The sequence below is a fragment of the Girardinichthys multiradiatus genome, chromosome 21, assembly GCF_021462225.1.
Source record: "Girardinichthys multiradiatus isolate DD_20200921_A chromosome 21, DD_fGirMul_XY1, whole genome shotgun sequence".
In the NCBI taxonomy this organism is placed as follows: domain Eukaryota; kingdom Metazoa; phylum Chordata; class Actinopteri; order Cyprinodontiformes; family Goodeidae; genus Girardinichthys; species Girardinichthys multiradiatus.
The window spans coordinates 41,547,080-41,560,929 of NC_061813.1; the positions used below are offsets into that span (position 1 = coordinate 41,547,080).

The 13,850-nt window shown below is 42.1% G+C and overlaps 1 protein-coding gene across 2 annotated transcripts; it reads right to left on the bottom strand.

Annotated features, from left to right (window-relative positions):
- Window positions 1-3,251: 3,251 nt before the first annotated feature.
- Window positions 3,252-13,750, bottom strand: rheb (Ras homolog, mTORC1 binding). 2 transcript variants are annotated; one of them, XM_047349650.1, is made up of 8 exons: window positions 13,601-13,750; window positions 11,061-11,132; window positions 10,923-10,990; window positions 10,766-10,848; window positions 6,364-6,420; window positions 6,230-6,277; window positions 4,685-4,766; window positions 3,252-4,617 (listed from the first exon to the last, which is right to left on the bottom strand). In XM_047349650.1, exons 1-8 carry the CDS (start codon window positions 13,650-13,652, stop codon window positions 4,525-4,527), a joined length of 555 nt encoding a protein of 184 aa, XP_047205606.1. In that variant the 5' UTR covers window positions 13,653-13,750; the 3' UTR covers window positions 3,252-4,524. The 2 variants fall into 2 exon arrangements, with proteins under 2 accessions (XP_047205606.1, XP_047205607.1); XM_047349651.1 differs by lacking the exons at window positions 6,230-6,277; window positions 6,364-6,420.
- Between the last annotated feature and the right edge of the window lie 100 nt (window positions 13,751-13,850).

Below are 13,850 nucleotides of genomic sequence, written 5' to 3' on the forward strand. Positions count from 1 at the left end.
TGGACAAAAAACTGCACCAAACTGTAAATACTGTGTCAGAAACTGTATGAAGACCATCTGCAGTAAAACTAAGCCTGTTTTAATGAGGTCTCTACCCATTAGATTTATGGGATACAAACTCTGACAACAGAAAATAATATCTGAAGGAGAAACCCATCAGGTTTTAAACATGCACTGGGTTTTAAAAAATGCTCCTTCGTGAGATCTGTCCTGAGAATAACATAGAAACACATGGTTACTGCTGAGTTTTGGAGATGTTGTAACTTCCTCTGCTTTTTAATAACTTTTAATAACTAGAATAATTGACCCTGAATATTCCACGACGAAAGAGAACTTGTTTCTCTAAAAGAATTAACTGGAAAGTATCAAATGAGTTTAGTTATCACCCTTTTAAAGATACTTTTCTAACTCTAAAATAATATTTTAACCCGCTATATCTGTCAACGTCAAGCAAGCGTCACATGAGCAGCAATTAATAAGCGTTCTTCATTGCAGAAAATAGGAAAAGATTTATGCAAATGTGTGTGTTTGTACGTTACCTCCATCAGTTTCTAAATCGCTCCAGAGTCAGACTGTCATGGCACACAGTCCTCTATCAGTCCAAAAAACAACCAGGCCCTTCCCAGGTCTGTTGGTGAGACATTGAATCATTCTTTGTCCACTTTAACTTCTCCAGGAGGGAGAAAGAAGAAACTTTGCTCCGGTTTCTCTTCTGCCCGCAGAAGATGCTTTCAAAATAAATCCAGTGTATCTCTCTTCTGGCTCTTGCAAACAGCATGGATCGTTGTCCATCTCAGTGGGTCCAGATTTCTTCTGAGTTTTTTTTTTTTTTTCTTGTAGAAACTCACTCTGCGATTTTCAACATGCAGGAAGGCAGATCTCTCTCTTTCAGGCCGTGCTGGAGAAGTGTCTCTGGTGTAGTAGCCATGGAGAAGGGCAGGCTTCTAAAATCCAGACTCAAAAACGCAGATGTTGAACTCAAATCCCATATATGTGTGTATTTGTGTGTGAGAGAGACAGAAGAAAAGTTTAGTATAGGTTCAGATTTTGCACAAAGAAATATTATCAGTCAGTCAGTCAGTTGTCCACCTGCCTGTCACTTCCTTCCACAACATGAACTATACTCCTTTCTAAAACAACTTTCTTTTCGACTCTCTAATGTCCCTTTTCACTTTTACCTTCTTTTCCAACTGATCGCAATATTTAAGACAAACAAAACTTCCTTCAGGAAAGTTTTAACTCTTTAACCCCTTAATTGATGCACTCTGTGCTTTTTAATCTTTTTCTTATGTTTTTTTATTTTTCCATCAACTGTTTTACTTGAAACTATTTAAACTATTTAACTTATTTACACTCAAACTTCCACGCTGTGAAAAACCAAACTTATCTTCCAAATTAAAGCACATTTAACACAATCATCCCCACTTTTTCCTTTCATTATTTTATAAATCAGAGTATGAAGAAGGAGACACCCCTGATGCCACAAGGTTCCGGAACCATTTTTTTTTACCTGTTCAGCGGCACTGGCTTTTCTCCTTTATGAGGTGTAGAAAATTGCTAAAAACCACCCGCAAAACCCTGTGTTTTGCTTTATCCCATTGTTACCAATGAGAACCTCCCTGCCATTCCTTTTGCAGGGTAACTGGGCCCTCAGCTGATGTCCTCCCTCTCGCAACTCTGGAACCTAATTAATTAGTTAGGAGATGATGGTTAATGTGTAATAAAAAATTATAATATACATTATATCATACAGAGCAACTTCTCACCCAGATATATTTGACGACAAATTGTTCGGATCCAATCGGCCAAAACCCGCAGGCGGGCACCAGTACTCCCCTCCCGTAATATGGTAGTGGACTGAGAACAACTCTCGGGCTGGCCAGGCGTCCGTGTACCCGTCTGCGGTCTCCTCTGGCACGTTAGATCCTGTTCGTGACGCCAAAATTGTTGTGGAATTTTCTTATCAAAGTGGGTAGAAGTTGACTCATAACAAGAGAAAATCCGGACTTTGTCTTATAAGTTTTATTCAAAGGCATTCAGCGTTTGAATGACTCTGTCACCAAGCAAGTCAGTTGAACAGAGCCCCGAACGCTATTTTCACACAGTATTTATACCAGAACAAGACAGTGTTATCTCAACTGCAAAGAGTCCATGTTCTATGACCCCAACCCTTCTTGAGTTCAACAGTGACAAGCTTATCTAGGAACAGACCTAACTGCCCTAACTGACATTGTCCTAAAGATGGGTCTGAACCATCAAACTTCTGATAATGGCTTTACAGCTTCTTCCTCTAACACAGCTGTTCTGAGGAGTAAAAAAGGTTATACACTGTGAAATGCTTACTGCAAGAATTTCCATCACAGTTTCATCGGCTCCATTTTACTGATTACATTCTGAACTTTTAACTCACTAAAGTCAAACTCTTTGAGGCTTTTTGATGGTCCTAAATAAATGTAAAATTATGTTGACCCAGTCAGGATAGGATGTTGCAAAGGTTTGTGTTAGGTATTATAGCAATAAAAGAAGCACCACATAGAGATGCTTAAAAACCTTTATATGAACCGATTAGAGCAGGTTAATACACCAGGGTATTTGTTATTTTTAAGCAGTCCATCTCACCCCATTATTCTTCGCTCTAATACAATCATATTCATTTCGCTTGCGCCCTCTTGTGGTACTTCATGTAATTACAGGACGCAACAATTTCATACATGGAATCCCAAAGTTTTGTCAGAACCATCATTTCTCTTTATAAAAGTTTCCGGCTGACAGGTGAACAACAATCTGAAGGTGGGTTCATTAAACCTGCGCTGGGCTGATGCTGCCCCCTGCTGGCTCATTCTGATTCGGGGAGTGTTGGCCTAGTGGTTGGATCCACAGCCTGCCCATCTGGGTCCCTGAGCAAGACCCTTAGCCCCTGAATGCTAAAGTCTAAATTATTATCATAAACCAACATCAGCTTTACTTTGACCTCCTATAACATGTAAAATAAAACGAACACATTTATTGATATCAGCAACTTAAATATGAATCTGTAGCTTCTCTCATCATCAGCGTCACCTTATCCAGGATTGTGTTAGAACTTTATTATTGAACTCATCAGTTTGTTCTCTGCTGAGATGTCTCATGTTCTCCATGTAACACTTTCCTTCAGTCAGTAGAAAATCAGAAGATCATGGGTGAAACCGGTGCACAGTTCTCCTGAGAAAAATGTTCTGTGACTGTTGAACAATAAAAACACAGGAACAGAGTTTTATCCAACGGAACAGAACTTTAATGTGAGAATATTCCTAGGAACAAATAAATCTCCACATTATAAAAACAGCTGATATCATTTAATTAGAGAGGAGCCTGAAGATTAATGGACTGGAACTCCTCCGAACATCAGGTTTGCTTCATGCATGCTTCCTCTGAGGCCAGAATGTTTCTAACAGGAGGGAATCAGTATCAGTTCATTACCACACTACAGTTAGTTTATGGGTCACTTCTCATTTTAGGTCCCAAAAACCTAAAGAAATAATTCAAACATGGCGATCAAACTAGAACTAAAACAACTTCATATCTTCTTCCTTGTTTTCAGGTGAGTTATTGTCCTACCGGCAGCAGAAGGTACTGAATCGCAAATTTCTACTGGTTCTGCCGTCCCAAATTACTCTCTGACCTGTAATACCCCCGATCTACCAGCAGGTGGGCTAAAGATTGCCTCAGAGCAACTTAAATAGTGAAAGCTCAGCTTTGTTTCTCTTTAATTCACTTCATTTAAAAAACTTGAATCCAGTCAAAACCATCCAGTCCAATTAGATCCCAGTTATCAAAGCTGCAGTCAGGATCAGTTTATTAAAACGTTTCTGTCTGAGGAGACAGATTACATGGAGCCGTTAACTTTGCAGCATTCACTCCTCCTGAGCAGCAGGTGGCGACAGTGGAGAGGAAAACTCCCCTTTAACAGGAAGAAACCTCAAGCAGAACCAGAACCAGGATTAGTGTCAGCGGCCATCTATTATGACCGACTGGAGGTGGTGGCAGACAGTCCTTGAAACTGGTTTTAATGGGTTTTTATGTTTATATGTCAGTTATTTATCATTTTTCCTCCTAGCTTTCTGTTAGCAACAGATCTTCCTATAACCGAACTCCATTTAAAAACCAGTGAATTTAAGCTTCTTCTGCTGAATAAAACTGTTGAAACTTTCAGCCTCCAATAAATCCTAAGAAACGTTGGAGTTGAACTAACTGCCTGTAGGGGTTCAGTCTGCTCTACTAACAACTGAGAGGAGGAACTTCTTCACACAGTCAAATGTTTTCCTGCCTGGTTCTGTGAATCTCCAGCTCTCAGATCAGATCAGAAAGCTTCAGCAGATGTTTTCTGTGCTCCTGTCCTTTGTGCAGTTTTAATAAATTGGTGCTTTTAGCTCTATTTTGGACAGAGAAGCTCAGGACCATGCTTTACCTTAAATCTACAGATTTCTGAACAGAGTCTTGTGGACCTGAGGAATTAACATAGCATCCTGGGATCAGGAGGCACAGCTACATCATGGAGCAGGGAGACCACTCCTGAGGCTGACCACCCTCCATCTTCTCCACCTCCAGGATCATCCTCCTAAACACCTCCACAGCAGTCTGAGGAACAAGACACAGTCAGATGGTTGCGATGCTGTTGGTCCTCAGTGAGGAGCTTCATCCTCACCTGGTTCTCTTTGGCTGAAGACTCCAGGAAGGCAGCGTTCCAGGACTCAGACAGAGCTTTCCCCTCCTCGTAGCTGATGACCCTAAAGAACAAGAAAACGTACCTAGATGTCTCTAAATCAGTCTGCAGATGTTGGACTCCAGAGACCTCAGCAGTAACACTTCAGTGCTTTCATCCTACTGTCCATCAGATGTTTTCCTGCTGTTAGGAACCTCCTGGATCTGATTTCATCTCAACACATAAAAACTATAAATCTGGAGCTGGAATTAGGGAATATTCTCACTGCAACTAACTTCATCCTTCATTCCTTCTCCCTGATCCATGGTCACACATTGTAGAGATGTGGACTGATGCACTTCGTCTCACAACTCAGATCTGCCTACAGATCAGGAACCAGAACTGAACTCAGCTGGGCCGTCTTGGCAGTGAGGTAGTGGAGAGAGTCTAACTTTAAATGCCTGTGAGGAACCACGTAGGAGGACGTGTCTGGGAGCATGAACGCATCACCTCAATAATACCTACTGGCCCTGGTCTGGACTCTGTAAACTCAGAACAACTATGGTCCAATTATGTGGTTCAATAATGTGGTTCTGATGCAGCCTCCCTGACTGAAGTATTTAGTTTGGGGCGCCTCCTGCTGGCAGAAGCTTTTCAGCACATTCAAACATGATTATTGCAGGGAAGGAAAACCCTTGAAGAGTTACAGTAATCATTGGGAATATTGTGTATATAAGTAATGGTTTTAAAAGGTATATATATTAGTCAGAGATTAAGACGTTTATTAGAATGGTTCGAAGAACGTTCCAGTTCATCTCATTCACCACCAGATAGAACATTGTTTAAACTTAATTGATCCAAATGATCAGTTTTCTGTTGAAAACTTCTTTGCAGCAGAGAACAAAGAGAAATTTGGTTGATTTGACTTAATAACATGTAAAGTTTTTCAGCAGGAGGCAGAAACATCAGGTTTTCTAATTATGAATAAAACATGAAACTAAAGTGGTTTGCAGCAGTTTTACTGCAGCTACAGACATCCTTAATAAATGTAACTTTCATGATGCTAACATGAAACTGCATCACATCATACCTGCATGACCTCATCACCGACCCACCTGAATGTGTGCTGCCAGCAGCCAATGAAAGCAGAGGCTGGGACAGGCCCCTTTCTTTTAAAATACACAACTTTATATGATACAGAGTAGATCATACCGGCTACCGACGGACTACTGACACTACAGTCCGACTGAGCAGATCAAGAGAAAGGAGAAACACAGGGAGAAGAGACAGCAGATAGATCATCGTGTCATCTGCATAGCTAAGAACTGGGCTGGTCAATTCCCGGACCAAAACCGGTCCGGGAATAGACCCTTGGGTAACTCCACAACAAACACACGCTGCTGATGAAAATTAAAATAACCAGCTTAAATAATATTAACTCATGATTACAATAAACACTGACAGACCGTTTCCTCCATGTTCAATACAAGAACCAGCTCATTAGAACATGGAACCATTTGCAGGTGTCCTTTAGTTCTGGCGAGTTACCTCTCCATGTGCAGATCCTTCTTGTTCCCCACTAAGATGATTGGTTTCCTGCAGAAACACACCAGCGAGTCTAGTCAGAAAGTCACAGTTTGCTCCTGAGACTTGGTAAAGGTCAACAGTTTCTGTTTACGTACTGGACGTTTCCCACCATGTCCAGAAGCTTCTCGTGGATCACTCGAACCACCTCGAAGCTGCACAAACACAAACACAGAATCTGTCATTCTGACACCGGTACCGGCCGTTTAAGCCCATTTTGTGCCTGTGCAGTTTTGGTGGTTTCATAGCTGAGTTTTCCAAATGGAGCTTTCTGCCACCAGGCCTTTCATACCAACTCTGCAGTACTTCATACCTGCCAGCAGGATGTTTAGTACCTACTTGGTCAATGATTTAAGCCATAACACGTGGCCGCCAGAACTGAGTCAGAACCTTTAGTAGACTCTTGTTCAGACATGTCTGTGTTTACTCGGGGCTCCAGATGGCTGAAACCTTTGGTGCTTCAGGATGTTCACAGTGAGCATCAACTTTCTGTGGAGCAACAAACATCTCACCAGCTTCAGCTGGAGGTTTATCCTTCTAGCATATCTTCAGAATGATGCAGCAGATAAAAATACAGTCCTGTTGGACTCTGGGTCTGATCTTCAGAAGGTTTGCAGCTTTGCAGAAGGTCCACACGTAAAGCTGATCTACAAACCAGGTGCTAACCGGATTGCGTGAGTATAATTAGTGGAACGGCGGGCGCAAACTGTTTAGCGTGTTTTCCTCCATGAAAATGCCAAACATCTGATAATGACCCAAATGCACAAATTAATGGGAGGAAGATATGCAAATGTAATGATTTACCACTCTGAACGCGATTTATCAAACCAGAAACGGATCGCGGTGCTGTTTCTGCGTCTAGATTTAGCGTGTTTGAAATGTAGGCGCTAACCGGGATGCAAAGATGTCTGCTGTCACTGTGGCCAGAAGGAGGCATAGATAGACTGACAGATGATGGAGAGAGAACCTTCTGTTCATGTGTCAACAGAGATGTCAAAGATAAAAATAATAAAAATAGGTGAGAATAGAGGATTCGATGTAGGATTATCTATGGTCTGATTTGGAGCCAATCACAAACAGAAGCCATGACATCTCCTATGGTTAAACTCTGTCTGGATCATTCCAGCACCATCACTGTCAGGGAGATCATCTGCTGCTGATCATGCAGAGCTGCACATAACGGATCATCTGCCAGAGAAACCCACAGCCTGTTAACTGTAATTGCACATCATGCTAAGGACCCACTGTGCTGTGATGTTGATAATATAATTAATAGAATAGAAATAAAGACATTATAAGACAGATTCAATCCTTCATCTGCAAACTGGCTGCTAAAATCACCGTTTAGTTAGTGAAAAATCAGCATTTTAAGGCATCGTCCTCCATGTGGTGAGAAAGACAGTATATGTCAGCCCAGACGCAGCACCGACCAGCTGCCCCGTGTGCACCGAGGGTGGAGGACGCCCACCTCTCTGGACACAGCTCTGCCCTCCTGCGCAACGGCATGTAATCCATCATTCTGACTAAAGGCGAAGCAGGATGTAGTTTTTGCCTCACTGGGTCCGTCCGGACCACGAACATAAAGCATCCGCCTGCAGAACAACTTGAAACTCAGCCTTCTGCGTGTGCAATTACGCACTGAGGCCCAAATGAACAGAGAGGAGAAATAATCTCAGGGCAGAGGCTGCGATGACAAACCTGCTGCTGTGAATAGAGACGACAAAAGTTAACTAAATGTAACAGTCCAGAAAAGCAGCAGCAGAACTGAACCGAAGGAACAAATCAGCAACTGGATCATTCATAGTGATGCAGCAACAACCCCTGCTGCAGGGGCAGTAGCAGCCAGCCAGGAGCACACTGCTGGGACCCAGCCATGGGTTACAACATGAGAGGCAAGTAAGAACTTTTCTGGAACTTTCTAAATAAATCGCATTAATCTACTTCCAGCACAGCCAGGAACAGGAACAAGAGGAGTAACAGCGGACTTCCTGCGACGTCACAGTTTAAATAAAAACCCTGTGTCCCAACAAACTGACCTCTTCCATGCAGGTCCCCAGCGGAGATTGAAGGAGACACAGCGCGCTAATTTCTCTTTGCAGGCAAACAGACATAACTCTTCAAACTGGATCCCAGAGTGTCATAAGATCATCGATCATATGCGCTAAGTTAAGGAGGAATGAATTGCTGTTTGTGTATCTGGTATTCATTCATTCATGAACGGGGTAATTAAGGTACAAGCGTTGCTTGACTTTCTCTCTGAGGTCTACAGAAGGAAACTGTGTTCCAGAGAGTTCCCAGCAGAGACCTTGTCTTTACGACGCCGAATGGAGCAGTTCTCCCAGGTCTGAAGGAAGAACAACTGGACCACAACACAACACGCCGCTCTGCGTGCAGTTTGACCCACAGCTACAGAGGTTAGCTGCAAGCTAAGCCTTTGTTTACCCACACATGGATGTTTTCCTCATCGTCCTCATGAGCATCAACTTTCTGTGGAGCAACAAACATCTCACCAGCTTCAGCTGGAGGTTTATCCTTCTAGCATATCTTCAGAATGATGCAGCAGATAAAAATACAGTCCTGTTGGACTCTGGGTCTGATCTTCAGAAGGTTTGCAGCTTTGCAGAAGGTCCACACGTAAAGCTGATCTACAAACCAGGTGCTAACCGGATTGCGTGAGTATAATTAGTGGAACGGCGGGCGCAAACTAACCCTCCTCAGCACGGTTCACATAGAGGTAGTGTTTGGGCAGAGAAGATTAGTTTAGAGTTAAATCATCTAAATGTTCATTTAATGACGTTTGTTTTTGTTTGTGTTGAGAAACTCAGCTACAGGAAGTGCTAGCAGACTAGCACCCAGCTAACGATGTGTTCTGTGTTTTTAAAGTTAAGACAAACTTTATTTAAAGGGTGGTTTTTAAACATAACGCACCGTCCACGCTTATGCATTTCAACCCTTTTATTAGTGGTATTTTAAAGGTATGTGTTTGGTTCTGGTAACCAGCTATAAGCTTCTTTGGTTCCGACACGTTCTCGCCCACTTTATGAGTCAGCTGAAGATCATTTACCCAGAAAGGTTGTTTCCAGTCTAGGAAATAATATTTCCCTAAATATTATTTTACTAAATCTGATAACTAATTAAACACCATTAAGACTCATTTATCCAAAAGGTTTGGTTCTTGTTCAAAATATTTCCTTCAATATTTTAATATTTCCTTAAATATTATTTTAATAAATGAAGGCAGTTAATGAGACACTGTTGAGAATTAGTCATCCAGAAGGTTGGTTTTATTCAGCAGATCATTATTTAAAACATTATTTTATTAAAATAATATTTTATCTGATCTTACATTGTGAATGGTTGTCTAAACGTTTGCTGATTATTACCTAACTTGGTTCCAAAACTAACTTAACTTCACTTCCAGATTCTTCAAGATAATCATTGGTTCTCAAACATAAACATTGCATGGTAATGTTGCATCACTCTTTTGGTCATAATTATCAATCATCTTTAATCAACTTGTTTATATTGTACATAGTCCATTAATCTTCATTATTCTTTAATTCTGCTTGGTAGTTTAGTTGGATTGTTTTAGCAAAGTAAAGAGTTTGTTGATTGAAATATGTTTGACTTTGAGTTGACTTATTTTTGTTAATAAATTCTTGTATTTTAAGAAATTGTGTGAATTTATTCCATATATGTGCAGAGTTTATACTGTTCAATAATGTCAGAGCTCGTCTCACACCTTTCTATTTTGTTCTAATACCATCGCCTTGATAGGGCTGGTATTCACAGGACAACCCTTAACAGACCCAAATATTATTTAATAAAATATTAATATTAATAATAAATATTAAATAATATAATATAATAATAATATATTCATAATCAGAGAAGAGCTGATGGATGTTTCTGATCCAGTCAGAATAAAACCCATCCATCCATCACTCCATGGACTGTCCACTTGTAGAAACATCTCAGCTCTTAGATGTGGAGGGAAACAAGCTTCTCTGCTTCTCATCATCTCTGCAGCTGTCTTCTTCTCTCAAACCTCTGATGGAACTGAAAACAACCTGATTAAAAGGAGAAAGTTCTACTTGGATTCCAGTGATCTTTCGGTGTCTGCAGCTGTTAAAACGGTACCTTTAACTTTGGTGTGTGGTGTAATGGATCCAGGGGCTGAAACAGGTCCAATCAGGGCAGCAACCTGCAGCTCTTCAGCCCGTATGCAGAGGCTCTCTGTAACTTTAATCTAACATAACCTGCAGGACAGCTGCTGGACCTGAGCTTCTGTTTGGTTCTAAGACACACACGAAGTTTCAGAGAGGAACGGAGAAGCTGCAGGTGTCTACTCAGCTTCTTTAAACATCTACCATCTCTGAGGCTTGTCTGTTGTCTGAGGTGATATTTTCTGACCCAGGAACCGTCAGATCTGCAGCGTGTCTCTGTCCTGGACCGACTCCGTCATCAGAGCATGACGGGAGGAGAGCCATCAGGGCTTACCTTTTGTAGGACGTTACAGAGTAGATGAGGACGTAACCGTTGACGTCGATGGTGTAACTCTCAGGGAAGATCGAGTACTCGTCCTGCAGCACATATCAGCTTGTTCTCAGTAAGATATTAGAAGGTTAGAGGATAAATCACCTGGAGGAGGTCTCACCTGTCCGGCCGTGTCCACCAGCTGAAGGTTGTACTCCTGACCGTTCACCGTCATGGTCTTAGTGAAAGCTGAAACAGACAGAGGAGCCTTCAGAGATCTGCTGATGGGTCCACCAATGGTGCGGAGACAGGGACTTACTGTTCTCTATGGTGGGATCATAGGAGTCCACAAACTGACCCTCCACAAACTGGATGGTGAGAGAAGACTTCCCTGCAAACAGAAACACAGTGAAGAGAACTGGGACTGGAGCTAGAAGTCCTGGTTCGGTTCAGGTCTGAGGTCCAACAGTAGATATTTTGTTGGCTTTTAATCAAACCATCATTTAGGGAACATTTAATGAATCAAAGATGCTCAAATAGTGAGAAGATCAGATCTTCTCCATCCAAACTTGAACATTTGAGCTGGTCTCTGTATGTTGCAGAACTCATGAACATGTCTGAGGCGTTAAACATGGTCCAGATCCAGGTTCAGGATCCAGTTCTACTTCCTGCAGAGTGAGGGAAATTATCCAGCAGTCCATTTATGGTCATGTGATTCAGGGAAGTAGTTCAGCACTGCTTCTGGGCCACCTAACAGGACCATCTGGCCCCTGTAGAACCAGAAGACCCTGTCAGAACACAGGAACCTTTTTACAGTTCCTGTGAGCAGCTGCAGAAAGTTCTCGCATGTTCTCTGTGTTCATTAAAATCCTTTATTTGATCTGTTCTAACCTTTTGCTTCAGACCATTAATCTTCTCAACATCAGGGGACTTTAAACATTTTAATTAGAGATTTACTACTTAGTTGGACCCAGATCAGAACCGACCAATTCTCCCATGATCAGTGATCAGCAGGTCCAATACTGCAGAACCAGACTTTTTATTATTTACCAACTGCATCAAAACTACAAACTCCCATCATGTTTGGTCCATAAATACCTAAACCAGCAGCAGGCTCTCTGAGGAACTTCTAAGAACCAGATGAAGCTGAGGGTTCTGCTATGATGCAGAGATGTTTTTGTTGGATTTAAAACAGCAAAGAACCTGCAGCAGATTTTGTCTGTTGGGTTAAAGTCCTCGGGAGGAACATCTCAGAACCAGTAGGTCGGACCTCAAAGAACTGGAAACATGGAGGAAATCAACCTTTTTGTTCTCACAATCCATCATAACATTTAGAAAAAGTCTGCTTCATGTTTCAGACCAACCACTAAACACTTTAAGTTTAACAAGGTCTGGTTGGAAACAGGAATGTTAACGAGGAACCGGGCTGGTTCTGTGTTTCTGTCCTCTAAATCCTCTGGCATAACAGATGTAAGCCTTTTTATGGTTCTGAAGGAGGTTCCTTCAGGTTAATGGAGTTGTTTCTCTGCAGACATAGATGCATTTATCTGTTTTCAGAGTAGAAAAGTAGGCGGTCTATTGTTATTTCATATAAGGTTCCAATCAGGGCTGCATGGTGGAGCAGCCGGGAGGTTCTGTGGTTCAATCTAGGGTTCTCACACTCCATTAACGTGATGTTAGGTCTGAGCTTGTGGCCATGGTTGGTTCTGTGTTTTCCTGTGGTGGACCGGGGACCTGTGCAGGTTGACCTCTAGAGATGTCTTCTTTCTGTTGCAGAAACAATCTGAATGTTCTCACTCAGGAACGAATAAAGTAGGACGCTCCTCTATTCTATTGTAGAGAGTGATTAAGTCTGCAGAGAATAGGAACCGTGATTTATAGGAACCAGGGACCATTTTTCTTTCCCAGGTGTTCCACTACAGGAACCAGAACCAAATCAGAGTAACAGGGTAGAAATGTTCCCCAGAACCCAGCCCTGGTAGGGAGGTAGGATGTTCTGAATGGACCCTGAACCATGTTGTGTCCCAGTTTAAACTCCTCTACATCTCATTTGTTCAGTTAACTTTAGACCCTAAAACAGGAGTCATCTGTTTGATGACGGGTTTCCCATTTAGTAACATTTACCATTAACTTAAACTTACTAACAGTTTATTAGCGTAAACTGGTAATAAATCGGACTCATTCAAAGGTTACACTCTGTAATCTTCCATGGGATCTGGTTTTATGGATCTGAACCGGTCTGCTTTCGATTTCCAGATTAGTCTCATTTGATGAGGACATCCTGGAGGTAGCGCTCTCTACATAGAACAGAAACTTTAAAGTCCAAATCTTTGCTTGCATTATATTTTGTGGTGCAATAAATGTTGAAGTTTATAAAGAAGAGGTTTTCGTCTTAAACTCATGCTGCAGAAGGTCAGATCCTCAGTTCTGATACTGGGTTAAACCTCCGTTCTGCTGACCTCATGCAGTCCTACAGGATCCAGATGAAACACCGTGATCCAGTCCCGGATCCAACTTCCTGGATGTGTACTAGATCATTCCTGGATCTGTCTTGGATCACCCTATTCTGGAGCATCCTTTTTTGGATCTGTCCAGGATCATTCTGTTCTCAGCCGCAGCATCAGGACCACACCAGCTGCAGCATCTGATTGGGTGTTAGCTCTGGGTCAGACCGGTTCTAAGTTTGGTCCACACACCCTCTGATACCGGATTTTTAAACAGTATGAACTGAAATCAACTCATCTTTGGGTCTGGGAACCTTCATGTGGACCTCTGACAGGATAGACATTAACCCCACTAGAACCTGAAAACTGATTCTAGTGGCCTGGTTCTGTTTAGTTCGGGTCGTTCTGGACTTACCCACCGACCTGTAGCCCAGTACAGCGATCTTCCGGGATTTTGGCAGCGGCATGGTCTCATTTGGATCATCTAAGCGGACATTCAGAACCTCAGAACCTCTGCATCATCTTCCTCCTAAAGCATCAGCGACTCACTGCATAAATAATGAGACCGCAACAACCATTGGCCAGTCGTAGGTCAGAGGGCGGGCTCTAACTCCCACCGTGTGTTCTGTTTGGTGCTACTGAAAACCCTTTGATCATTGGACAAA

Coding starts and splice junctions, on each gene's coding strand:
- rheb (XM_047349650.1), bottom strand. CDS start 13,652: ATGCCGCTGCCAAAATCCCGGAAGATCGCTGTACTGGGCTACAGGTCG. Junction 10,991..11,060: donor TGATCCCACCATAGAGAACA/GTAAGTCCCTGT, acceptor TGTCTGTTTCAG/CTTTCACTAAGACCATGACG. Junction 4,618..4,684: donor CTTCAGCCAAAGAGAACCAG/GTGAGGATGAAG, acceptor CTTGTTCCTCAG/ACTGCTGTGGAGGTGTTTAG.